Source organism: Puma concolor, chromosome B2, assembly GCF_028749965.1.
Source record: "Puma concolor isolate L17-30 chromosome B2, mPumCon1.1.hap2, whole genome shotgun sequence".
Lineage (NCBI taxonomy): Eukaryota > Metazoa > Chordata > Mammalia > Carnivora > Felidae > Puma > Puma concolor.
This window is the reverse complement of record NC_141671.1, coordinates 139,178,362-139,203,895: the sequence shown is the minus strand read 5'-3', so window position 1 is coordinate 139,203,895 and position 25,534 is coordinate 139,178,362. Positions and strand designations below refer to the sequence as shown.

The 25,534-nt window shown below is 39.6% G+C and overlaps 1 protein-coding gene across 18 annotated transcripts in view; it reads left to right on the top strand.

Annotated features, from left to right (window-relative positions):
- The window catches only part of SYNE1 (spectrin repeat containing nuclear envelope protein 1), a 480,528-nt gene that overhangs the window by 282,183 nt on the left and 172,811 nt on the right, over positions 1-25,534 (top strand). For all 18 annotated transcript variants that reach the window (XR_015251658.1, XM_086708164.1, XM_086708163.1 and 15 more), the window contains 14 exons: positions 951-3,111; positions 7,491-7,828; positions 8,019-8,163; positions 9,155-9,373; positions 10,138-10,397; positions 11,725-11,890; positions 12,708-12,863; positions 14,789-14,941; positions 15,604-15,786; positions 16,752-16,889; positions 20,887-21,072; positions 21,256-21,378; positions 21,661-21,843; positions 22,931-23,074. Coding sequence is in view for 17 of the 18 variants with exons in the window: in XM_086708164.1 (XP_086564290.1) it covers positions 951-3,111; positions 7,491-7,828; positions 8,019-8,163; positions 9,155-9,373; positions 10,138-10,397; positions 11,725-11,890; positions 12,708-12,863; positions 14,789-14,941; positions 15,604-15,786; positions 16,752-16,889; positions 20,887-21,072; positions 21,256-21,378; positions 21,661-21,843; positions 22,931-23,074 (4,555 nt within the window). In the remaining variant the exon portion in view is untranslated. The remainder of the gene's footprint in view (positions 1-950; positions 3,112-7,490; positions 7,829-8,018; positions 8,164-9,154; positions 9,374-10,137; positions 10,398-11,724; positions 11,891-12,707; positions 12,864-14,788; positions 14,942-15,603; positions 15,787-16,751; positions 16,890-20,886; positions 21,073-21,255; positions 21,379-21,660; positions 21,844-22,930; positions 23,075-25,534) is intronic.

The window sequence follows — 25,534 nt, the reverse complement described above, 5'->3', positions numbered from 1 at the left end:
GTGGCTCAGTTAAGTGTCTGACTCTTGATTTTGGCTCAGGTCATGAGATTAAGCCCCGTGTTGGGGCTCAACGTGGAGCCTGCTTAGGATTCTCTCTCTCCCATTCTCTCTGCCTCTCCCCTGTTCATTCTCTCTCTCTCTCTCTCTCTCTCTCTCTCTCTCTCTCTCTCAAAAATGCAGATCAGTGCTAGTCAATATTTAGTGTTTACACAAATCATCCGGGGATGTTGTTAATATGCAGATCATGTTCAACTGATGAGAGCCAGAGGTAGAAGCTAAAAGTTCAGGTCAGATGTGATGGGAGGGCAGCATTAGCCTGAAGAAGAAGCACAGAGAAGTATCTAGGCAACTTGTTTTGGTGCAGCCTCTGATATAGAAATATATGAGACATTGGATCAGATGGACTTGACAGATATATTTAGAACTCTGCATCCCAAAGCAACAGAGTATACTTTCTTCTCGAGTGCACATGGAACATTCTCCAAGGTAGATCACATACTGGGTCACAAAACAGCCCTTCATAAGTATAAAAGAATTGAGATCATACCATGCACACTTTCAGACCACAATGCTATGAAACTTGAAATCAACCACAGGAAAAAGTCTGGAAAACCTCCAAAAGCATAGAGGTTAAAGAACACCCTACTAAAGAATGAATGGGTCAACCAGGCAATTAGAGAAGAAATTAAAAAAATATATGGAAACAAATGAAAATGAAAATACAACAATCCAAACGCTTTGGGATGCAGTGAAGGCAGTCCCGAGAAGAAATATATGGGTCTTATATTCCATAATAATCACAGAACCTCTTCAATAAACCGTGAACTGAGCTGCTGTAAGCTAAGAACACCCACTTAAAGAAAATGTTGAAGTGTAATTTAACATGGTAGGAACGACCATAGATATTCACTGAAACTAATTTGTCTTTGTATCTTTCAATGTACTGACAGGTCCGATGCAGAGAGTACAGCCGTCCACCTAGAAGCTTTGAAAAAGTTAGCGCTCGCACTGCAGGAGAGAAAGCAGGCTGTGGAGGATCTGAAAGATCAAAAGCAAAAGATGATAGAACATCTGAATTTAGATGACAAAGAATTAGTCAAAGAACAGACAAGTCACCTCGAACAACGCTGGTTTCAGCTTGAGGACCTCGTTAAAAGGAAACTCCAAGTGTCAGTCACCAACCTGGAGGAGTTAAATGTGGTGCGGTCCAGGTTTCAGGAGCTAATGGAGTGGGCAGAAGAACAGCAGCCCAACATCGCTGAGGCCCTTAAACAGAGCCCCCCACCCGATATGGCCCAGAACCTCCTCATGGACCACCTCGCCATCTGCAGTGAACTGGAGACCAAACAGATGCTCCTGAAATCGCTCATAAAGGACGCTGACAGGGTGATGGCTGACCTTGGCCTAAATGAGCGGCAGATAATCCAGAAAGCCCTTTCTGATGCACAGAGACATGTGAATTGCCTCAGCGACTTAGTGGGCCAGAGACGAAAGTACTTAAACAAGGCCTTGTCCGAGAAAACCCAGTTCCTCATGGCGGTGTTCCAGGCAACCAGCCAAATTCAACAACATGAGCGAAAGATAATGTTCCGTGAACACATCTGCCTGTTACCGGATGATGTGAGCAAACAAGTCAAAACATGCAAGAGTGCGCAAGCCAGCCTCAAGACGTACCAAAACGAGGTCACTGGACTTTGGGCTCAGGGTCGTGAATTAATGAAAGGAGCCACAGAGCAGGAAAAGAGTGAAGTACTGGGTAAGCTTCAGGAATTACAGAGTGTCTATGACACTGTTTTACAAAAGTGTAGCCATCGGCTCCAAGAACTAGAGAAAAGTTTGGTTTCTAGGAAACATTTTAAGGAAGATTTTGATAAAGCCTGTCACTGGCTAAAACAAGCAGATATTATTACATTTCCTGAAATCAACCTAATGAATGAGAGCGCTGAGCTGCACGCCCAACTGGCCAAATACCAACACATTCTTGAACAATCTCCAGAATATGAAAATCTCCTACTTACGCTGCAGAGAACTGGGCAGGCCATATTGCCATCGCTGAATGAAGTCGATCATTCCTACCTCAATGAAAAGCTAAATGCTCTTCCCCTGCAATTTAATGTAATCGTTGCCTTGGCTAAAGACAAGTTCTATAAAGTCCAAGAAACAATTCTTGCTCGGAAAGAGTATGCTTCCTTGATCGAGTTGACAACCCAGTCTCTGAGTGAACTTGAGGACCAGTTCTTAAAGATGAGCAAAGTCCCCACTGACCTGAGAGTTGAAGAGGCCGTGTCTCTTCAGGAAGGCTGCCGAGCCCTGTTGGGAGAGGTGGCCCGCCTCGGGGAAGCGGTGGATGAGCTGAACCAAAAGAAAGAAAGTTTTAGAAGTACAGGACAGCCTTGGCAGCCAGACAAGATGCTGCACCTCGTCACCTTGTACCACAGGCTGAAGCGACAAACGGAACAAAGGGTTGGCTTACTGGAAGACACCTCCAGTGCCTATCAAGAGCATGAGAAGATGTGCGACCAGCTAGAAAAACAACTGCAGGCTGTGAAAACGGAACAGTCCAAAGTGAATGAGGAGACGCTTCCCGCAGAGGAGAAGCTCAAAATCTATCACTCGCTGGTGGGAAGCCTTCAGGATTCAGGAATCGTGCTAAAACGAGTGACCGTGCATCTTGAAGATCTGGTTCCACACCTTGACCCCTCGGCTTATGAGAAAGCCAAGCAGCAGATCCAGTCCTGGCAAGAGGAGTTAAAAGTCTTGACTTCTGCCATTGGCGCAACGGTGACCGAGTGTGAGAGCCGCATGGTGCAGAGCATAGACTTCCAGACAGAGCTGAGCCGCTCCCTGGACTGGCTGAGGAGCGTGAAGGCAGAGCTAAGTGGGCCGGTGTGCCTGGACCTGAGCCTCCAGGACATCCAGGAGGAGATCAGAAAGACCCAGATTCATCAGGAAGAGGTCCAGTCCAGCCTGAGAATCATGAATGCCCTGAGTAACAAGGAGAAGGAGAAATTCACGAAAGCCAAAGAGCTCCTTTCTGCAGATTTTCAGCACACTCTTGCTGAGCTCTCAGAGCTGGACGGAGACGTTCAGGAAGCTTTACGCACCAGACAGGTTGGTTTACTAGGGCCTTCTCGTCCTGTTTTCCACTCTGCTTATTTGTAAACAGTTGTGAGAAATTTCTTGGTTTTTATTTTGGGTTAAAATCGCTTCGTTCCGGAGTTCTTTTTTGATACTATAGTGAGTCATCTTCAACCTGACTTTTAAAAAGGTCCTGATTGTTTAGGTGCCTGGTATTAATCTCACGGGATTCCACATTGACTTTTCCTTAGTTATAACACATACCTCAGTTGTCTCTCACCTTTAGAAGAGACGATACAAGATAGCACTAATATAATCATATGAATATAATAATATAATCACGTATGAGTACACTCATACTAAAATTAATTAATTAGCAATGAATAAGTAGAGATGCCTTTGTTAAACAATCTGAAGCCTGGTATGTCTAAGATTAGCGCTGGAGGCATTATAGAGAGCATGCAGTCCTGACCCCATGCCAAGCCACGTTTCTTGTGGGGTCTCTCACCAATCGCCTCATCTCTTCACCCTTTCCTCCTCTGCTCTTCCTTCCCTGCAGCACAGCAAAAGCAAGCCTCGAAGGTTCATCATGACTTTATTTGGGGATAACAAAGAAATGGGAGTATGCACAGAACTTCTCAGTTTGACCTCCCAATTGCCCCTTGTTCTGGGGCCCGCAAATTCTGTGTGTTCAAAAATAAGAGATCTAAGAGCTCCCAGACTATTCTGTTCTGACTTATCCTTTGGACCTTTTTTTTTTTTTTTCTCTCCCACATCTGTCCTCAGCCCCTGATTCTATGGGATTTCAGCCAGCCATTTAAGTAAAAGATGACTTTCTTTAGGATAACATAATAGCTAAAATCAGTTACTTGATCTTGGGCAAATTACTTATATCCCTTAAATCTCAGTTTCTGCTCCGGGGAAGAGGGATAATAATATTTCCCTCTTGGACTTCTATTCTCTGCGTAGGGCCTGGTGTAGACAGAAATAGCCCTCAGTGAATCTTAGCTATCATGTAACTTTATTTTCCACATACATTAAGGTTAACCCTAAATAGATTTTTTTTTTTTTTAATTTTAACATTTGGGTAAAATCTTACTAAACGTCATCAGCTAAAGTTCTGACTTCTCAAACGATAGTCTATTTAGTGTATTTTTTTCCCTTTCATGTTGATTCAAGGTCATTGTTAATTTTTTTTTTTTTTTTTTTTTTAATTTCCCTATAGCTATAGCTATAGAGCATTTAACCTAGAGTGAAGAATCAGGACAGAAGTTACCTGGAGTTTTCATTCTCGAGAAACATCTGTTCTATAAGCTTGCATCTGTTGATCTGATGATTTTTGAACCAAAATCTCGAATCTGTTAAGGTGATCTTGTGATTGATAGTCTTAATTGATTCTCTTGGCCCATTAACTAAAGGTTGTGGTTCCAGGGGCATTTCTAATCTCCGCCATTGATTCTTTGCTTGTCCATACACATTCTTTCCTTCTTAAGTGCCAATCTTGTATGCACTTTCTGTGTCTGCTTGTACAATGATGGCTTGTCTTGTCCAGTCACAGCTGGCTGGTTACAATGTTTCCTTTCCTTCTGGATTTGAATGGATTTCATTTTATGGGGTCCGCTTTCCATTCTTAAACTTTTCTGTTTCAGTCCCTATTCAAGACTTATGGGCCACTATTTCACTTTCAGAAATTGCTATTTAGTGTGGTGAATGCTAGTTTGGACATTTGGTGTTGTTGTACTTCCTTCTCCCCACCCCCATTTTTATTGAAGGTTAACTGACAAATAAAACTGTAAGATATTTAGAGTATATAATGTAATGGTTTGAGATATGTAAACATCGTATAAAAATTTCCCCCATTGAGTGACTTAATATATCCCGCACCTCACCTTTTTGTTTTGGTGAGAATATTTAATTCCTAATGTCTTAGCAAATTTCAATGAACAATCCAGTGTTGTCCACTGTCGTCACCATGTTACACATTAGATCCTCAGACCTCATTCAACTTAAAACTAAAAATGTACACCATCTTACCAACGTCCCCTATTTTTTTTTCATCCCCCAACCCCCCAGCAACTACTTGTCTGCTTAATTTCTATGATTTCAACTTTTTTTTTTCCTTTAGATTCCACATGTCAGTGAGACCATGTGGTATTTGTTTCTCTTCCGTCTGGCTTATTTTGCTTAGCATTATACCCCCCAGGTTCATCCATGTTTTCTCAAATGACAGGATTTCCTTGTTTTTTAAATAATGTTCATAATACATGTTTTCTTTTTTGTAGTTGAAGTATGGTCGATACACATTACATTAGTTTCAGGTATACAACATAGTAATTTGACAAGACTATATATCATGCTATGCTCACCATGAATGTAGTTACCCTCCGTCAGCATTCAACACTATTACAACACCACTGGCTATATTCCCTAAGCTTTTTACCTTTCATCCCCGCGACTTACTCATTCCGTAACTGAGAGCTTGTACCTTGCACTCTCCTTCACTCGTTTTGCCCATCCCCCCTGCCCACCTCTCTGGCAACCATCAGTTTATTCTCTGTATTTAGGGGTGTGTTTCTGCTTTTTGTTTGTTTTTTCATTTGTTTTGGTTTTTGATTCTACATATAAGTGAAATCATGTGTTATTTGTCTTTGACTTACTTCACTTAGTATAATATCCTCTAGCTCCATCCACGTGGTCGCAAATGGCAACATCTCCTTTTGTTTTTACGGCTGGGTAGTATTCCATTGTGTATATGTACCGCAGCTCCCTTATCCATTCATCTGCTGATAGATGAATTTATCATCTATGGGTAGCTTCCATATCTTGGCTACGGTAAATACTGCTGCTATAAACATAGGAGTGCATATATCTCTTGAGTCAGTGTTTTCATTTTCTCTGGGTTAATATTCAGTAGTGGAATTACTGGATTGTATGGCATTTCTATTTTTAACTTCTTGAGGAACTTCCGCACTGTTTTCCGCAGTGGCTGCACCAGTGTACATTCCCACCAACAGTGCATGAAGGTTCCTCTTTTTCTAAGTCCTTGGTAACACTTGCTATTTCTTGTCTTTTTGATGCTAGTCATTCTGACAAGTGTAAGGTGATATCTCATTGTGGTTTTCATTTGCAGTTCCCTGATGATTAGTGATGTTGATCATCTTTTCATGTGTCTGTTGGTCATCTGGATGTTTTCTTTGGAAATATGTCTATTCAGGTCCTCTGCCCATTTTAATTGGATTATTTGTGTGTGTGTTGGTGTTGAGTTGTTTACGTTTTTAAAATATATTTTGGCTATTAGCCCCTAGTTGGATATATCGCTTATGAATATCTTCCATTCAGTAGGTTGCCTTTGTGTTTTGTTGATCGTTTCCTTTGTTTTGTAAAAGCTTTTTATTTTGGTGCAGTCCCAACAGCATATTTTTGTTTTCGTGTCCTTTGCCTGAGGAGACATATCTAGAAAAATGTTGCCAAAGCCAATGTCAAAGAAATTACTGCCTATATTTTCTTCTTGGAGTTATATGGTTTTAGGTCTCACACCCAGGTCTCTAATCCATTTTTAGTTTATTTTTGTGTATCACATTTTCTATAGCCATTCATTAGTGAATGAACACTTAGGTTGTTTCCCTACCTTGCCTACTGAAAAATGCTTCTCTCGACATGGGAGTACAGATATCTTTTTGAGATAATGATTTCATTTCCTTTGGATAAACACCCGGAAGTGGGATTGCTAGATTATATGGTGGTTCTATTTGTAGTTTCTTTAGGAACTTCCATACTGCTTTCCATAGTGGTTGTTATTATACTTCCAGCCAAGTGAGGTATTATCTCACTTTGGTGAATATTCAATCTGTCACATCTTTCAAAGCATATATATTTTTACAAGAGAGAGAAGTTTCAGATATAGTCAAGATACCACTAATACATTTCTTTTTTTTTAACGTTTTTTTAATTTTATTTTTGAGACAGAGAGAGACAGAGCATGAACAGGGGAGGGTCAGAGAGAGAGGGAGACACAGAATCCGAAACAGGCTCCAGGCTCTGACAGTCAGCACAGAGCCCGACGCGGGGCTCAAACTCACGGACCGCGAGAGCATGACCTGAGCCGAAGTCGGACGCTTAACCGACTGAGCCACCCAGGCGCCCCAATAAATTTCTATTCCACTTCTGGCCTTGTTTATTTATTTTAACTGCCATAATAAAATCTTAATAAGAATAGCAGAAGGAAAAAAAAAAGATAATAATGAATCGCAGCCACCCCCCCCCCCCCCCACAAAATCCACCAACGTATCAATTCATCTGTACACATATATCCACTTGACTGAGGACTGGAAAAGAAATGGAAAAAATTAAACTATTTATGGCAAATACATTGCAATTGAGAGTTGACTGTGTTTGCAATTACTGTCTTTCAGGCTGCCTTGACCCAAATATACAGTCAATGTCAGAGGTACTATCAAGTATTTCAAGCAGCTAATGACTGGCTTGAGGATGCTCATGAAATGTTACAACTGGCAGGCAATGGCCTAGAGGTGGAGAGCGTAGAGGAAAATCTCAAAAGCCACGTGGAATTTTTTAGTACAGAAGATCAGTTCCGTAGTAATCTGGAGGAGCTCCAGCACCTGGTAGCCAGCCTGGACCCACTCCTCAAGCCAACTGGAAAAGAACGCCTAGCACAGAAAATGGCTTCCCTGGAAGAGAAGAGCCAGAGGATAATACAGGACTCACATGCCCAGTTAGATCTCTTGCAGAGGTATTAGAGTTGTTTTAGTCTTTATATTTCAGTGAAGTGAAGTTTCACATGGAAAAGAATATACCAATGATGTACATTAGCACCTAAATTCCTTCTTCTTAAGTGTCATTAGGCATACTGACATCAGAGCTCTGCATAGAAATGTGTGAGTTTATGTTGCTTACTGGCTTTTGTCTGACTTTTTTTCAAGATGTGCAGATCAATGGCAGAATTATCAGAAAGCAAGGGAAGAGGTTATCGAATTGATGAATGAGGCAGAAAAGAAATTGTCTGAGTTTTCTTTACTGAAGGCTTCTTCCAGTCATGAAGCAGAAGAAAAGTTGTCAGAACACAAGGTTAGTATTGTTGTTTGAACTGTCCTTTCGTTGTAATTGTAATTATCATTGTCATATGAGAGTTTTAGAAACAGGTCAATAAATTTTCATTTCCACCTGGATGCATGTAAGTATGTAAAGAATGTTAAATATGAAAAGGATTCATTTAGCCACATTCCATAGGTTTTTGAACTTAATTAAATGTTATCACCTTTTAAGGATTCCTGTTGCATTCCTGTTGCATTCCTGTTGAAGTGCATAGCTAGGTTTATAAAAAGACCTTCAGAGAAATTTGCTTCTGATAAGATGTGGCACATAATAAATTTCTGTAAATACATTTTGGTAATAATATAGATAAATTCAAATAACATTCAGACATTAATAACTGAGTCTCACTCCTATATCACAGCAGTATCAGGTGGAATATAATATACTTAAATATCAAATTCAGTTCACTTATATGTTTGCTGCCTTCTGAAATTGGGAGAATGTTATGTCAAGTAGCAAATAAACTTTTCTTTTTAACAAATAAATAAAATATTTTAATATATCAATTTTTAATAAAGACACAAATTCACCTTACCTCTTTAAAGAATTCAAGTCTAGGGGCGCCTGGGTGGCTCAGTTGGTTAAGCGTCCGACTTCAGCTCAAGTCACGATCTCGCGGTCCGTGAGTTCGAGCCCCGCATCGGGCTCTGGGCTGATGGCTCAGAGCCTGGAGCCTGCTTCCGATTCTGTGTCTCCCTCTCTCTCTCTGCCCCTCCCCCGTTCATGCTCTGTCTCTCTCTGTCTCAAAAATAAATAAACGTTCAAAAAAAATTTTAAAAAAATAATAAAGAATTCAAGCCTAAGTCAATTAAAACTTAAGTGTAAAAGTAAGAGTTACCAGAGGAAAATAAATATATGTGGGAACATTTCCTTTTGCAGGTAATTTGGGGATTTGCTGAAATCCGCAGAACTTTTGAAAAATCAATCTCTGCTCATAATGTCTCTTATCGTCTCCCTACCTCAGGCTTTAGCGTCAGTAGTTAACTCCTTCCATGAGAAAGTTGTGGCCCTTGAGGACAAAACTTCACAACTGGAAAAAACCGGAAATGACGCAAGCAAGGCAGCCATAAGCAGGTCAATGACAACAGTCTGGCAGCGCTGGACCCGTCTCCGTGCTGTGGCTCAGGACCAGGAGAAGATACTGGAAGATGCAGTAGATGAGTGGACGAGCTTTAACAATAAGGTAACTTCCATGACTGAGGGGTTCAAATAGTTGTTTCCTTGCTGATGACGATGTAGTTTGAAAAGCAGCATTTTGTCCTTTTTTTGAAATTGGCTTTATGAAAAGCAACAAGCCTTTCTTTTTTTAAGTCTCTGTTTTAGTGCCATGAAAACCAAATTATGAAACAAAATACATCATGCAATGTGTAATTTAATTCTAAGTTGAGGTCTGATTATTATAACGAGAAAACCAAGCAGTTAAATTTTGAAAGGAATCTAAGTCCAGTTGCCCCCATTTGCTACGCTTTTAATGAAATCTTCTTACCTGGCCCTGAAAAAGCATAAAATACTTTGTCTTTGTCATGAAAATGAGCAAGAATTTAACTCATTTCCCAAATCTTATATTTAATTCCTTTTGTGTTTTAAAGTAGGTTTCAGTGTTTTTAACTACATCTTCCTTAATGACTCAAGGCACATATTCATGTTAACAGAAATATTGGAAAGAGTTTTTCTTTTATTTGTTTCGTTAAAAAAAAGCAAAACAACTTTTTTGTTATGCAGTCTCTGATCACCCTATTATTTTGAGATTAAATTTTAAAACCCAGAATAAGAGGTGGTCTTCCTTTCCATGTTAAGGAGATTGTTCACATTTGGTCCCTGAAATTTAGAGTTTATACCATCATCTTTAAGTGCTTCAGTGCCCTAGTGGCAAATATGGCATTTATTGGAATTGGTCTGTCTTTTCAGTTTAGTTTTGAGCTTCATAGTATATGCGTCTGTCATCAGGTTAAAAAAGCCACTGAAACGACTGATCAGCTGCAAGATAAACTGCCGGGAGGTTCAGCAGAGAAAGCCTCAAAAGCAGAGCTCTTAACGCTTCTTGACCATCATGACGCACTCGTTTTGGAACTGGAACAGCAGCAGTTGGCTTTAGGCATGCTGCGGCAGCAAGCGCTGGGCATGCTTCAGGACGGAGCCCCGCAGCCTCCTGGAGAAGAGCCACCCACTGTCCAGGAGATCACGGCAATGCAAGACCGGTGCCTGAAGTAACTATACACCTGCTCTCATTCTCTCTTACTAAACTTGGCCATGACCCAAAGGGATAAGTGTGGTATTAGAGTCTGGGGATGCTCCATCATGCCGCCTGAGAACCGTGGAGAACTATTCCCGTCATCCCTGCTTTTCAGCTTTCTTAACTCTTTAGTCATTTATCTGACAAATATATACTAGTAGGATTTAGAAACATGGTGATGAGCTGTACAGATTCAGTGCCTACCTTCATGCAGTTTACCCTCAAACAGCAGAGACAGACAACTACAGAGGCGTTTAGGTAGAGCATGGAAAGAGTGGTAAGGGCAAGCCACCCTAGGAGAGGAATCAAGGGAGGCTTCCCGTCAGGAGGAGTACTTACACGGAAGACTGAGCGCACTAGAACTAGCAAAGTGGGAGGAGGGTTTTGCAAACAGGGGAAGAGTATGTAAGAAAGCTTGGAAGTGAGCGTGTCACTTTGAAGGAGCTGTTGGGTGATGGGACAATTCATGAGAAATGAAGCTTGAAAGGTAAACAGTCGAGAGCTATCAAGAACTGCATTTTGATCAGGCTTGGTAACTCATTGGCTAAGTTGGAGGGCAGGGAGATCAGAGCAAGGAGAATACCAAAGTCCAGATAAATAATAGCTATTTACCAATAGTGAACTTAGTGGAAAGAGAAAGTTAATCTGAATGATGCATAATCAGCCTGATTCACTTGTTGAGCCAGAGAAGAAATGTCAATAGATAATTTTATCCTATATTAACTAACTAACGTTACTCATTCATAGCCTATATTCACCTCTTGTACTTACAAATGAATTCAGGGTAATCTGATTTCACTTATTTAACTTTTTAGCCAAGCTTATGTCAATTCAAAAGGATGTTGAACATTATTAATTGCCTAATTTCCAAAGCTTCATACTTTATTTAAAGACTGGCCTCTAATAGCCAGAAACGTTCCAATTACACATTACTTTTAACTGCAGATGATTCTGCACCATTTGAGTAGATTTCCAAAGAGGGTATAAAGAATCAAACAGTCTCCAGTTGACTGTAGATAGGAAAATTCATTGCATTATAGTGGCCTGGGAGTGTGTCACCTCTCACCTTTCTAGGGATAAATCATTCGCTTCACATGACATCTAATCTTCTGTTGTAGTCGAGCTAAAATTAAGCGTTACTGAATGTTATCTCACAACTTGAGGGTGTGTCTTTACATGCAAAAAAGATATGAGGCTTTACTTTTTTGTTTATGTCTGCTTTTGCTAATACGACGTCATGGATTAGGGATTTCCTTTCATTTCAAATCCACTTCTAGTTTCTCCCTTTAATGTTCCCAAAGCATGCAGGAGAAAGTGAAGAATACTGGAAAAGTAGTAAAGCAAGAGCTAAAGGAGCGAGAAGTTGTGGAGACCCAAATCAATTCTGTGAAATCTTGGGTTCAGGAAACAAAGGAATATTTGGGGAATCCAACAATAGAAATAGATGCTCAACTTGAAGAACTTCAGGTATAAAACTCTCCTCATTCCCTATACCCATCATTTAAAAATACTGTCCTGATTTTAATGAGATATATTTATGCTGAAAAAAAAAATGTTTATTTATTTATTTTGAGAGAGAGAGAGAGAGAGAGAGTGCACGTAAGCACATGAGCCAGGGAGGGGCAACCAGAGAGGGAAAGAGAGAGAATCCAAAGCAGACTTTGTGCCATCAACGCAGAACTTGATGCAGGGCTCAGTTTCATCAACCTTGAGAGCCTGACTTGAGCCAAAATCAAGAGTTGGATGCTTAACCAACTGAGCCACCCATGTACCCCAAGAGATTTGCTTATATTCAATAAGTATTGAATTAAAACTTTTCATAAATGCACTATATATAAGGCTTTTAGTGTTATCTCAAGGAACTTTCTTTTGTTCCGTAAAAAGGGGACATGCTTCTCCCTAGAGACTAAAGAATAGTTTGATTTTTTTTTTAATTTTTTTTTTCAACGTTTATTTATTTTTGGGACAGAGAGAGACAGAGCATGAACGGGGGAGGGGCAGAGAGAGAGGGAGACACAGAATCGGAAACAGGCTCCAGGCTCTGAGCCATCAGCCCAGAGCCTGACGCGGGGCTCGAACTCACGGACCGCGAGATCGTGACCTGGCTGAAGTCGGACGCTTAACCGACTGCGCCACCCAGGCGCCCCTGATTTTTTTTTAAAGATGTTTCTCTAATTCCACACTTCATATATTGTTGAAAAATACACAGTCTTGTCTCTGTACCCAGAAAAATGAATTTCCTCATCAGGCTTCCAGAAGTTTCTTACTTTGATCTTTTCTTTAGCTTCTCCTAACAGAAGCCACAAATCACCGACAGAGCATTGAGAAAATGGCTGAAGAGCAGAAGAATAAGTACCTGGGTCTTTATTCCATATTACCTTCTGAACTCTCCCTTCAGTTAGCTGAGGTGGCACTGGACCTAGGAACTATCCATGATCAGGTACACGTACGGTCACAGAAGCGTGCCTTTCCATTCTTCCGTAGTTCTTGATATTCACAACCAGGTCTCCATGTCTTCGTAATCATGTCTTCCGTATAAAACAACAATATTAAATTAGGGTTCTTCTGTGGTGGCAAGAAGCACATCGGATGATCACAGTTGTGAACAATAATGTTATACGATAAAAATAACTTACCTAGTTCACCTTTTTCTTAAAAAAAAGACACAATTTTTTAAAACAAATATATTTCAAGTACTCAACAAAAATTCTTGAGTACCCAGGATCTGCCGGGTACACTTCTAGCTGTTATTTTGGGTTCAGCAAGATGTAAGTTAAGTAGGTGAAGATAGTTGGAGAAAGGGAAAATGAAAGTAATAAATAAATAAATAAATAAATAAATAAATAAATAAATAAGGTAGAGCCAGGGAAGAAGTTACTACCCAAAATGCATGTTGGTGAATCCTATAATGTCGCTAGAGGAAGGCCCATCAAATAAACTCTAGCTTTTAAATAACCAAAGAAAGGTGTGACACATAATCTAATCCATGTCTATGAATTTTAAAACAAATAGTTTTTTCTTTCTTTTCTTTTCTTTTCTTTTCTTTTTTTTTTTTTTTTTTTTTTTTTTAGACAAAGAGATACACATAGTCATTCATAGGACTGAGATCAGAGGGACATTTCTATCATAGATCCCCAAAAGAGGGCACACTTTTACATAGTGAAAATGGCTTTGGGTGCATCTGTATGGAAACATAATGGTTTTTTAGGACCTCCTCGGTGACATAACGCCACAGTTAAGGTAAAAGCAGTCAACAGAGGACAGAGAGAAGGTATCCCACTAATTCTAAAGTGCTACACGAAATGCAAAGTAGTATTCCCTCGCAGCAAATTATAAAATTCATACAGGTGCACAACATCTTTTGGACCCTCTAATGTATGAAGCAAAGTGTTTTAAAAATTTCATGAAAACTCAATGCCCCTGCATCTAAATGTCTAAATAAACTAAAATGTTATTTTCTATTTTAAGTATTTAATTGGCCTGCTTGGTTTTTCTTCTTAGACATTGGAAGGTCTACTGGGAAGGATGACTTCACAAGTTCAGATTTTTAAGAAAAAGTTCAAATTTAAGTTTTCTTTCTCGCTGGATAAATTTTCTCTATATCAGAGTTATCCTCATGCATTTCATTTACATTGGCACTCAACTCAAAATAATCAAGTCCAAAAAAAGTATTCTTTTAATGGTGTGTTTCCTCTATACTCAAGTGATTTTTTAAAGCCTTCACTTATATAAAGAAAATGTTACTTTACCATTTTCTCTCAAACATTTCATTATAGGCAGAAATATCAATGTTATCAAGTCATTAGAAACTTGTAAACATTAACTGTTCCTTTTTCACCTTTCTTTCTATTGGATATGCTTAACACTGTTTTGATATATTATTGGGATGTACTTGGGAAGTTGGAAAAAGAGTTAGCAGATCACCAACATCTACTTATAAAAAAGGTGCTTGGAAACAAATCCAGGTGCTTCTAATTATCTGGAAGGGTTTTCCATTTTATGGAGACAAAGGCCTAAAAGAATTTGTGTTCCGAAGTTAGTAAATGGGGAAGCTGAGATTCAAGCTCTGCCGTGTACACTTCTATCTAAAATGAGTATTCTGTAAACATTTGATGTGTAGCTCACTATACATGCAAGGCTTGTTCCTTTGCTGAAACAGCAGCAGTAAGGGGTGGTGAATAGCAAGGCCGCAGGAAAGCCATGAGAGCCAGTAACGGCATGTGGCTGGTCTGACAAAGTGCATCGATGCCAAAGTGGCGTTAACCAACTCAAGAGTCTCTTGTCAACATCTTAAGATTGAGGTTTTTAATAGCAATTATGCAGTTTTAATCATGGTTGGTTTCGTTGTTCTCACTGATTGTTTAGATCCAGGACAAAGTGAGAGAAGTTGAACAGAGCAAGGCCATGAGCCAGGAATTCAGCCGGCAAATTCAGAAGATAGCCAAAGATCTCACAACTATCCTCAGTAAGCTGAGAGCAAAGACAGATAATTTACAACAAGCTAAGATCGACCAAAAGGTAAGGACGGAGAAGTGGAAATATAAGAGGTGCTACTGAATGAATTCCATATATTTTGGAGTTAGTTTATTTTGGGGATATAGACAGAGAAAAAAAAAACTTTCTTGATTAGCAAGCTTCAGTAAAACCAGATAGTAAAGCATATATATGCTATTATGCAGATAATAGCATAGATAACTTACATCATATACCTCATCATTCCAATGGAGCTGTATTAATAAATGTACCTGCACATGCAGGGAAGAGGGAAGAGTGTCAAAAGACCAAATAATTATTGGGGAATATAAATATATAAATTCCAAAATAAAGGATGACCTTGGTGGTGCTCTCACTCTGCTGATGAGTTAAGTGACTAATCCTTTCGGGGTGGGGCAGAAGGAAACATTAGCCTTCTCACTCAGCCTCATAGGAAATAAACACCAGCATAACAAAACCTCCTGTCTGCTCTGCCTTCCTTTTTTTTTTTTTTTACATTTTTTATTTTTTTAATTTACATCTGCTCTGCCTTTCTAACTGAAGAAACAGAAATGACTTGATCATGTAGAAATAGTCTTTATAATAATTGGCATTTACAAAAAACATTTAAAATATCACCCTTTGATCTTGGAAAAGCTGGAGAAATTTCTGTAGTCTAATGTTCTTTTATTTGGATTACCATCTAGGTGCTAGGAGAGGAATTAGATGGCTGTAATTTAAAATTAATGGAACTAGATGCAGCAGTAAAGAAATTCTCGGAACAGAATGGCCAACTGGGTAAACCACTGGCCAAGAAGGTAGGAAAACTGATGGAACTACACCAGCAGACCATTAGACAGGCTGAGAGTCGGCTCTCCAAGCTCAGTCAGGTATGTCTTCCAGGCCAGGAATCAAAATCCTCTAAGGTAGAAATTAAGTGTTTGCTTTTTCTTTTGAAAAATAAAAAGATAATATTGACAATGATGAGGGTGGTTTAAGGGTAGATTATTACATACCACACCTGTTTAGTATCCTAAGATTTACATGGAAACTTGCCTTTGTTTTATATCAAACCATATGAGAAGTTCATTGACAAAGGTGGTCATATAGATGAACTTTTGGAATGAATATTTTGTAAACTAGAAAAGCACTTTGTGAAATAAATACTCATCCATTAACATGTTTTATAAAATCAGTTTGGGGTGTATTCAACTATCTTAAAGTTATAGATATATGTGTGTGTGTATATATATATGTGTGTATATATATATATATGTATACATATATGTTTATATATGTATATGAAATAAAATACGTAGTGCATGTAAATAATATATATAAAGATATGAGACATAGATATATCTATATGTAGATAGATAAGTTCAGGTCACACATTCATCATAATTATTGACTCTAGACTCACCTTTACAAATTAATTATGTATTTTTTCTGTAATCAGGGACAAGTTAAATCAAGATTGGCAACTAATGAATTACAGTACAGAAATCTGGCATGCTATAATCCCCCCACCACCTCCTTCATCAGTGGAGGTGGAATAAATATGGAAGGAGGGATAGAGAGGCACTAGATAGATGGCCAAGGGATAAGAACAGAGCATATTTTTAAAAGAAAGATTATTCAAGCATATTAAGAACTTGAATTTTATCCTAAAGTCACTGGGAAGCCCTTGACAGATTTTCAACAAGGAGATGATTGTTTGTGATACCTTTAAATATCACAGCTGTTATAACAATCAACCCCTAGGATTATTGTATCTAAAGAGAAATAGAAGACTAATTTCTAGCTCACAAAGCAGAGTTTACATATGTTATCTGAATGTTAATGATTTTTTCAGGCAGCATCACATTTAGAAGAATACACTGAAATGCTTGAATTCATTTTGAAGTGGATTGAGAAAGCCAAAGTCTTGGTTCATGGGAAGATTGCATGGAATTCTGCCAACCAACTTCGAGAACAATACATTTTCCATCAGGTAACTTTGGGAAAAATCGTTTTCAAAGAGTGACTAAGAGAGCAATTTGATTTAACTGGCTGGCCTGACGGAAAATGTTGAGGGCCATGACATAAAATTATTGTAGGTGCCAGATAAAAAGAAAGCTAAGGTAGCCCTGATGGCTTGTCCAATGGTTTGAAAGAAAGTGGCTACCCATAAGATTTCATAAGACTGTATAAATAATAGATATCCTCTGTCTCCCCTAGACTTTTTTTTTAATAGGAAATGTTAACTCAGTTTTCCCCTAGACTTTTCTTTCTCCAAGACCCAAAAGAATCACCTTTGTATAGGTCTCTCTTTTTTTGCAGCTTCTTTGAAACAATCAGACGTAGGGATGTGGTGGGAAATTCTTCCCCATGAAGAGATATGACGTGTGGAAAGATTATAGGCTCCAGACTCAGACTGATCTGAAAGCCAAGCTCTGCTATTTAGGGCTATGAATTTGGAGCAAACTACTCTGCTTCCCTGAATTCAGTCTTCTCATCAGTAAGATAGAGATGTAAATGATATTTATATTGCAGAATTATCGTGAAGATTAAATGGTTTAACATACGTGCAAATATCAAGCACACAACCTGCCACGTGGGTGCCTCATTCTTCTCAGCATTCTGCCTGGTCTCAGTTGTCTGATTTTCCACAGGAAGTAGGGGTCAGCTGGGAAAGAGCAAAGAATCCATATCACATGGTGGCTGTGTTACTTCATTTCCTGAAGTTTTCTTCTGGTCACATCATCCAGGAAATTATTTCATCCTTTTATTATCTTAAGCTTGAATTAGATACAAACATCTAATAGCCCAGTTAGTTTATGGTACAATACAGAATGATTTGTACTTAGGTTGCATGGATATCCTCAAGTATTTTAGATCTCTCTCTTTTATTCCGATTTATGCATACTCCTTATTTTTAAATTTTTTTTTTCAACGTTTATTTATTTTTGGGACAGAGAGAGACAGAGCATGAACGGGGGAGGGGCAGAGAGAGAGGGAGACACAGAATCGGAAACAGGCTCCAGGCTCTGAGCCATCAGCCCAGAGCCCGACGTGGGGCTCGAACTCACGGACCGCGAGATCGTGACCTGGCTGAAGTCGGACGCTTAACCGACTGCGCCACCCAGGCGCCCCTACTCCTTATTTTTAATGTTTATTATTTATGGGGGGGTGGGTGGAGAGAGCACGCATGAGCAAGCGGGAGAGGGGCAGAGAGAGAGAGGGGAACAGAGGATCTGAAGCAGACTGTGCGCTGACACTGACAACAAGTTGCCCAATGTGAGGCTTGAACTCACGAACTGTGAGATCATGACTTGAGCTGAAGTTGGGCGCTTAACCCACTGAGCCAGTATACTCCTATCTATACTCCTATCTATACTCCTATTCCCTTTTCCATTCCCGTATGCAGGGTTCTAGATCAAAGCCTTATTTTCTCCTCCTTGGAATGTGTTAACAGATGCTAATCAGTTTCCCTGTGTACATAATCTTTCTTCTCATCAATCTTTATACTCTTCTGGAATCTTTAGTAAACCACTCCCCATCTTCTGCCTGAGGATATGCTTATATATTAACTGACAAGACTCAAGATACAATTGGTTGTAAACAATGAAAAAATATTCAACCTCATTAGAAATCTAGAAATGAAAATTTAAAAGAGAGAGAGAACACTTTAACCATCAAATTAACCCCATTTAAAGATTATGTAAAGTTCATATTTAAAGAAAGGAGAGCTCTCAAACACTGATGGCTGCTTGTTAAAATCTTTTTGAAAAACAATTGGCAAAATGTATCATGAACATCAAAACATTACTACTCCATAATCCAAAATGTAGAAAATATGCAGTATTAATAACTATAGTAGAATTTTAAAGCAAACTTAAAGGTCAAGGTCACTTTCTGAATGAGTTTTTAGATATAACAGAGTATAATGTAGTCTCTAAAATGACCATTAAGGGTTTTTTTTGTTTTTGTTTTTGTTTTTAAATAGGTCTTGCATTCACTTATTGTTTCAGCAAATATTTATAGAATGCTTTCCAAAGCTAGGAATTTCGTTAGGCCTTCAGAAAACAAAGAATATTCCCTGTCCTTGCCCCCAGGGAGTTGATAACGGAGACAAAAGATAGATCTAGACAATTGCCAACAGTGTGATAAGTGCAGGAAATGAGGGTTCGAGGTGTTGATGGGGCCCACAGGGGGGTGCTCTGCCCACACTGCCCAGAGTCTAGGGGAAGCTTAAGGAGGCCTTCTTAGGAAAAGGTAATTCTGGGCTGAGTCCTGAACAACAGGCTGCCTACTTCCTTGAGATTCATTTTAAACAAAAATACATGTGGACATCCCAATAGTAAGAGTGAGGGGTGCTCTGTTCGGTGCAGTGGAGGGCGTAGTACGGGGAAGAGGTGTGGACGAAAGCTGGAAAGAGGCATGAGAGAGAAGAATAGAGAGAGAAGAAAAGTATTGAAAGGCCTGTTAAGAACTTGGGCTTTACCCTATAGTCACTGTGAAGCCTCTGACAGATACTCTGTAGGCAAGCAACAAATCCCGGCTTGTATTTTAAGAAAGATGAGTTAGCAGCCTGTGGAAAACAGACTGAGGAAGGTAAGACAGGATGGAAGGCAGTGGCAGTGATATGCTAGAGAGTGACAAGGACTCTTTAGAGGTTGAGAGAAGAGAGAATCAAGGGCTAATACTGAGCTAGAGTTATGGACTCTGGAGAGGAGACTCTTGGATGTGGGTGGAAGAGAGGGAGCAGCCAAGGAGGGCTCCTAGGTGTTTTGACTTGGGCAGTTGGGCAGATTGAGTGCATTGGGGACACAGGACAGACACCACACATCCCACAGACGCTCAGGAGAGAACTCAGTCTGTAGATAGTCTTGTGAGAGTTCTCCCGTGCCCGCCTTAGGTAAAGCTCCCAAAGGTTAGCCAAAAGCAGTAAACAGAGAGAATACAGGTGTTCCTAGTGTCAGGTGGAAAAGAAAGATGGAAAATTATAGTATATTATGATCTCAATTATCTAAATATATACCCAAATGTAACAGCAGTTATCTCTTAAAGTTACCTCTGCCATATTGTGGAATATTTGATTTTCTTCTTTACATTTTCAGTATTTCCTTTCCTTGTGAGGGAAAAACTGTACTGTATTTTGAAATTAAAGATCTGTTGCTCAAGGATAATATCCCAGCTTCCATTTCTCTTCTTTACACATCACACATCCCGGGAACTGAACATTTTGTGCTCACTCACCTCTGTGCCTTTGCTTATGCTGTTCCGCCTCACAGTCCTCCTGCAAGTAATATTCCGTCATCTCTAGTCTTTCTTCTCTTTCACTCTGCTCATATAATGCACATTATGTGGTTAACAATCCATGTGTATTATTAGTCCCACCAGAGGATACTATCCAGAATGACCAGGGCTGTGTTTTATTCCTCTTGCTAATCTCAAGTAGCTTCTACCCTCTTTGTTTCATTTAAAGCAACTGTTCAAAAGTTTTCTTTGTTTGTTTGTAATGCTCTTGTGTTTTCATTTCTTCGATCGATAAGTGTCTCAGATCTTAGACATAGAATATGAGAGCTAGAAAGCATCTCTTGAGTAAATAGGAGGAAAAGTAAGCTCAACATCCTGACAAGAAGGCCTAATGTGTCAGAGCACAGATATCCCTGAGATACTCGTGTCCTGACCCTCATCAGGGAGCAGCTTGGGGTGGTTGACAGAGCACGAGCCTGTCCAACACTTAACAACATGTGGCCTCAGTAAATGGTTGGCAGTTCCTAAACTTTGATTTCTTTTTCTGTGAAATGAGGAGAAGCGTAGGTGGGGAGTAGGCACAGGGCTGGGAAGGTTAGATACAAGAAGACACATGGAACCTATACGGTGTGCATGGGCACTGAGACCTGGCACTCCCTCCTAGTCTCCTGGCTTACACCACACCAGATTGGTTACCTGTACGCCTCTGCCTCCCTGTCAATGTCATGACTATTGGCAATTCCCTCTAGACCATGCTGGAAGAATCTGAAGAAATCCCCAGCAATCTGGAAGCAATGATTGAGAAATTACAGTGCCTTGCTAGCATCTACTCCACAGAAAAAATGTCTCAGCAAGTGGCAGACCTGGGACGGGAGTCTGAGGAGCTACGACAGACGATCAAAATTCGTTTGCAGAATCTCCAAGATGCTGCCAAGGTGAAACTAATAATAACAATAGCTTAAATTAGGAAGTCTATCATTTTAAAAAAATGGTGGGTCCATAGTGGAGATATAGTACTCGCCTCTGATATGCCTTCTTGACTGTGAGGTTATTCTTCTCCCGTGACTTTGAACTTCCAGGGCTTCTGTATTGACATTCATATTGCTTTTACTCTGTAGGATATGAAAAAATTTGAAACTGAGCTAAAAAACTTACAAGTTGCTTTGGAGCAAGCCCAGACAACCCTGACTTCCCCAGAAGTTGGACGTCTTAGTCTCAAGGAACAACTTTCACATCGACAGGTAAGCAAGAATAATCCAGAGGAAGTAAGTGGGGAATCTATCTATCTATCTATCATCTATCTACCTATTTTTAAAGAGAAGATAGTGAGGGAAAAATGACTTCTAAACTCAGCTATAGTCTTAGGGCTCTACACGTTACTTAAAGAAAATCTCCTCGGAAAATGTTTATAACGTATGCCAGAGCTATAATTTAGTAAATGTCTCTTGCTTATGAAAGAAGCTATTCAGATAGAAACATTTTAAATTTTTTGCGCCATATAAAATGTGAACCCGTACTTTCAGCATCTGCTATCTGAGATGGAGTCACTCAAGCCAAAGGTCCACGCCGTGCAGATCTGCCAGAGTGCCCTCCGGATCCCCGACGATGTGGTCGCCAGCCTGCCGCTCTGCCATTGTGCCTTGCACCTGCAGGCAGAGGCCAGCCGATTGCAGCACACGGCTATCCAGCAGTGCAACATCATGCAGGCACGTGGGGCTGTGCCCGCCAGCGTCCCTCGCAGTCCCCGCGCCCACAGAGCCACAGCGAATGAGTCATGGGCTGCTTTTCTTGGCGTTGTGTGGGCTCAGCCATCAAAACACACCCAGAGTGTTAAATTTGACAGATTGTTGTGGTTATATAAAATAAGGAGATGAAATGCTATCATTTGGATCACCCGCAAGAGCCCGGGGAAAGCTCTATAAAAAAACATCCTTTGGTGACAGCTATCTTGTAGCAGTATATTTTAGTAAAGAATGACTTATACAAGTTAATTTTATATTCAGTTATATATTTTTATCTCTTATTATTCATCGGAGAATCCTCTAACACCTTGTAAAAAGCCTTTACTGCTAGTATAGATTGCAGATTTTTTTTTTCATATTTCAGCTTATTGATGCAGTAAAGGCATTTTCTTGCCTGAAAAGCAAACCCCCGTGTAACTCTCAGCCTCTTCAGCCAATAAGAGAAGAGTCATTTACAAGGAAGGAATGATGCTACCCACCTCCTATGCCCTTTCAACTAATATTTCACCTGCCTTATCCAAAAGTTGCCTACGTAGGTTCTCATTAAATAGCTAAGGGTTTACTTGGTCAACTATTCTTGCACCTTGGATTATCTTGTAATTTGTTACATAGTAAATTCCTGAGGCTAGAAGTCCTGCTTCCTTCATTTTTTAATCTCCCACCCCAGCATTTAGTCAAGTGCCTCACATATAGATTTAGTATTTCTTAGGTGGAAAAATGAAGTAATCACGTTTTTCATACCGCTTCCCACCCTGATGTTGTTCTGACTATGACATTGCCATTTTCAGCATAATTTGAATAGGGAAAAGAGAGAGGATCTAGCCACTTAGCTGCTTTGAGTCCATCCATAATCCTGGCGAACTATTTTAGAGACAAGGCTTTGAAAAATCTGCATAAAGTTGAGGACTCTCATCATCCAGGGACTTGACCCATCCTTTCTTTATTCCCTAGATGCCCAGGTAAATACCACCTAACGCCATAGACAGCAGTACAGAATGGCCCACAGTGATTGATCTAGAAAGATAACCGTGCGTCTTTTTTTCTTTCAAAGGAGGCCGTGGTACAATATGAACAATATGAGCAAGAAATGCAGCACCTCCAGGAGCTTATAGAAGGAGCTCACAGAGAGATTGAGGACACACCCACGGCCACCAGCAACATCCAGGAGCTGCAAGCCCAGATTTCTCGGCATGAGGTGAGACAGGAAGGCAGGCAAGACACTGGCTTGGTGAGAAAATGTGATTGGTTTCTAGTGAATCAGAGAGAAAAGTTTTCCCTGGCCCGCACACAGTGTGCTTCGTTCTCAGGTAGCCCCTTTGACGGTCTTTGCATCTTGAGGGCTGTTTTTGTGGATCGTTTCCAAGACCCAGGAGCATGAGTCTGCCCCTTGATGCCAAAATTCTTTACATGTTACTGATGACATATCTCACCTGGGATCCACCGTCTCCTGCACCCAAAATTCTCACGGTTAATACACCAAACACAGTCCACTCTGTCTTATAAGACCTGTTAGAAACAGTAGTTCCTAAGACTTTGCTGCTTTGATCACCCTCTTTAAACAGAAGAGGTATTTCATATTAAAATCAAAATCATTTGCACTTTCAAATGTAGGTTATTTCAGTTCCTACCACCAAAATCAGAGTGTAGTCTTTTTTTTTTTTTTTTTTTTTTTTTGCTGATTCCCGGATTGTGACTGTTAGCATCTTCCCCATTTTCAAAAAAGCCTTCTTTCTTGTATTTATGACTTCATTATGACCTGAGGACTTGGACACCCCTTGTACAGACTTGGTCTCAGAGATCAGAGACCTTGACTGTTTGGGCCCATTGATTCTTAGCAGTGAATGTCCTTCTCTGACCTGTCAATTCCTATATGAGTTATTTCCTCTTTCCCTTGGGGACTGGCTCATAGCATCATGAATCAGGGGAAGCAATGGGATGAGAGTATCTTAATTTCTCTGTGCCAAGGGTAGATATTTAGTTTATTCTCTATGGGCTCTATTTTAACTTTGTTGTCATAAGAGCAACAAACTATTTTTTTCCAAACTAAGTATCATAGTGAGTTTCTCAGAAGATTCAATTGTTGCCTTTGAAGAATAAAATATCCCAGTCTCCAAATGCAGTTCTTTAATTTTTTGACATGTCAAGTGCATCAGTAACTTACACGTATATGTGATTTACAAAATAATGTAAATAAATATCACACCTACATTTACTTCTACACTATAGATAACATCTACGTTAACTATTGATTTCTTATGCCGTTGGTTACATGAAAATATGTTACCCAAATATTTGAGACCACTGTTTATATAATTCATACATTAGACTATATATTATAAATTAATTTTGATACTATTTTTAATCTCATTTTATACAATCCAGAATTTTTTGTAACAGCTTTTCTATCATAGTACAGAAAGTATATATTTTTAAAATCTTATCTGAAAGAACATTATTATCATTACTATAGTGTTTTTTGGGGGAGGGCTTTTTTAAAAACAATTTACAAAGTTGTTACATTATCTTTTATAACAACTCTGTGAGGTAAGGATTTTTTTTTAATCATCTCCATTTTACTGATAAGAAAACAGAAACTTTTATTAAAAATTCTTTTTTAATGTTTATTTATTTTTGAGAGAGAGAGAGACAGAGTGAGCGTGGGGAGAGGGGCAGAGAGACAGGGAGACACAGAATCCGAAGCAGACTCCAGACTCTGAGCTGTCAGCAGAGAGCCTGATGCGGGGCTCGAACTCACAGGCTGTGAGATCATGACCTGAGTGGAAGTCAGACACTTAACTGGCTGAGCCACTCAGGTGCCCCAAAACTGATATTTTTAAGTAACTTCCAAGGCTCCCAAATCTGTGCCTCCAAATTCCATAGTTTTTCCAGTGCAGCAGAAACTATTTGGACTATGTTATTGCACAGAAGAGAAGAATAATGGCCCAGGAAGATACATGACTTGTCCAAGGTCACATATTTGGCTCTCAGTACATTCAGCTGAAGACCATCCTCCAGGCTCCTGTTCAGTGATCTGTTCATTTTGTCACATTTTCTCTTTCCAATTCTAAAAATGAATGTAGACATTTGCAAGTTTTGTCATGTGACTTAGAATACATTATCATAAATAATGGCATAGTCATGTGAGAGTCTCATTGTGTGTATAAAACAAACACAGGAAGGAAAGTGCTGAGTGGAGAAAGCCTGATTTATGATAACGTAAAAATTTGGAAGCCTGCTTTTTCCTGTATTTTCTTTTTTTTTTTATGTTTTATTTATTTTTGAGAGTAAGAGAGACAGAGCACGAGCAGGGAGGGGCAGAGAGAGAGAGAGGAAGACACAGAATCCAAAGCAGGCTCCAGGCTCTGAGCTGTCAGCACAGAGCCCGATGTGGGGCTCGAACTCACAGACTGAAAGATCGTGACGAGCCGAAGTCAGATGCTTAACTGACTGAGCTGCCCAGGCGCCCCAGCTTTTTCCTTTTTTTTCAATCTCCTTTTAATGGAATTTCAATTTTGAGGTGAATCTAGTATCTAGAAGACTAGCTGTAATTCATAAAATTACTTGATAATATATTCACTTCTAAAGAATTCACATTAAAAATTTTTTAATGTTTATTTTAGAGAGAGAGAGAGAGAGAGAGAGAGAGAGAGAGAGA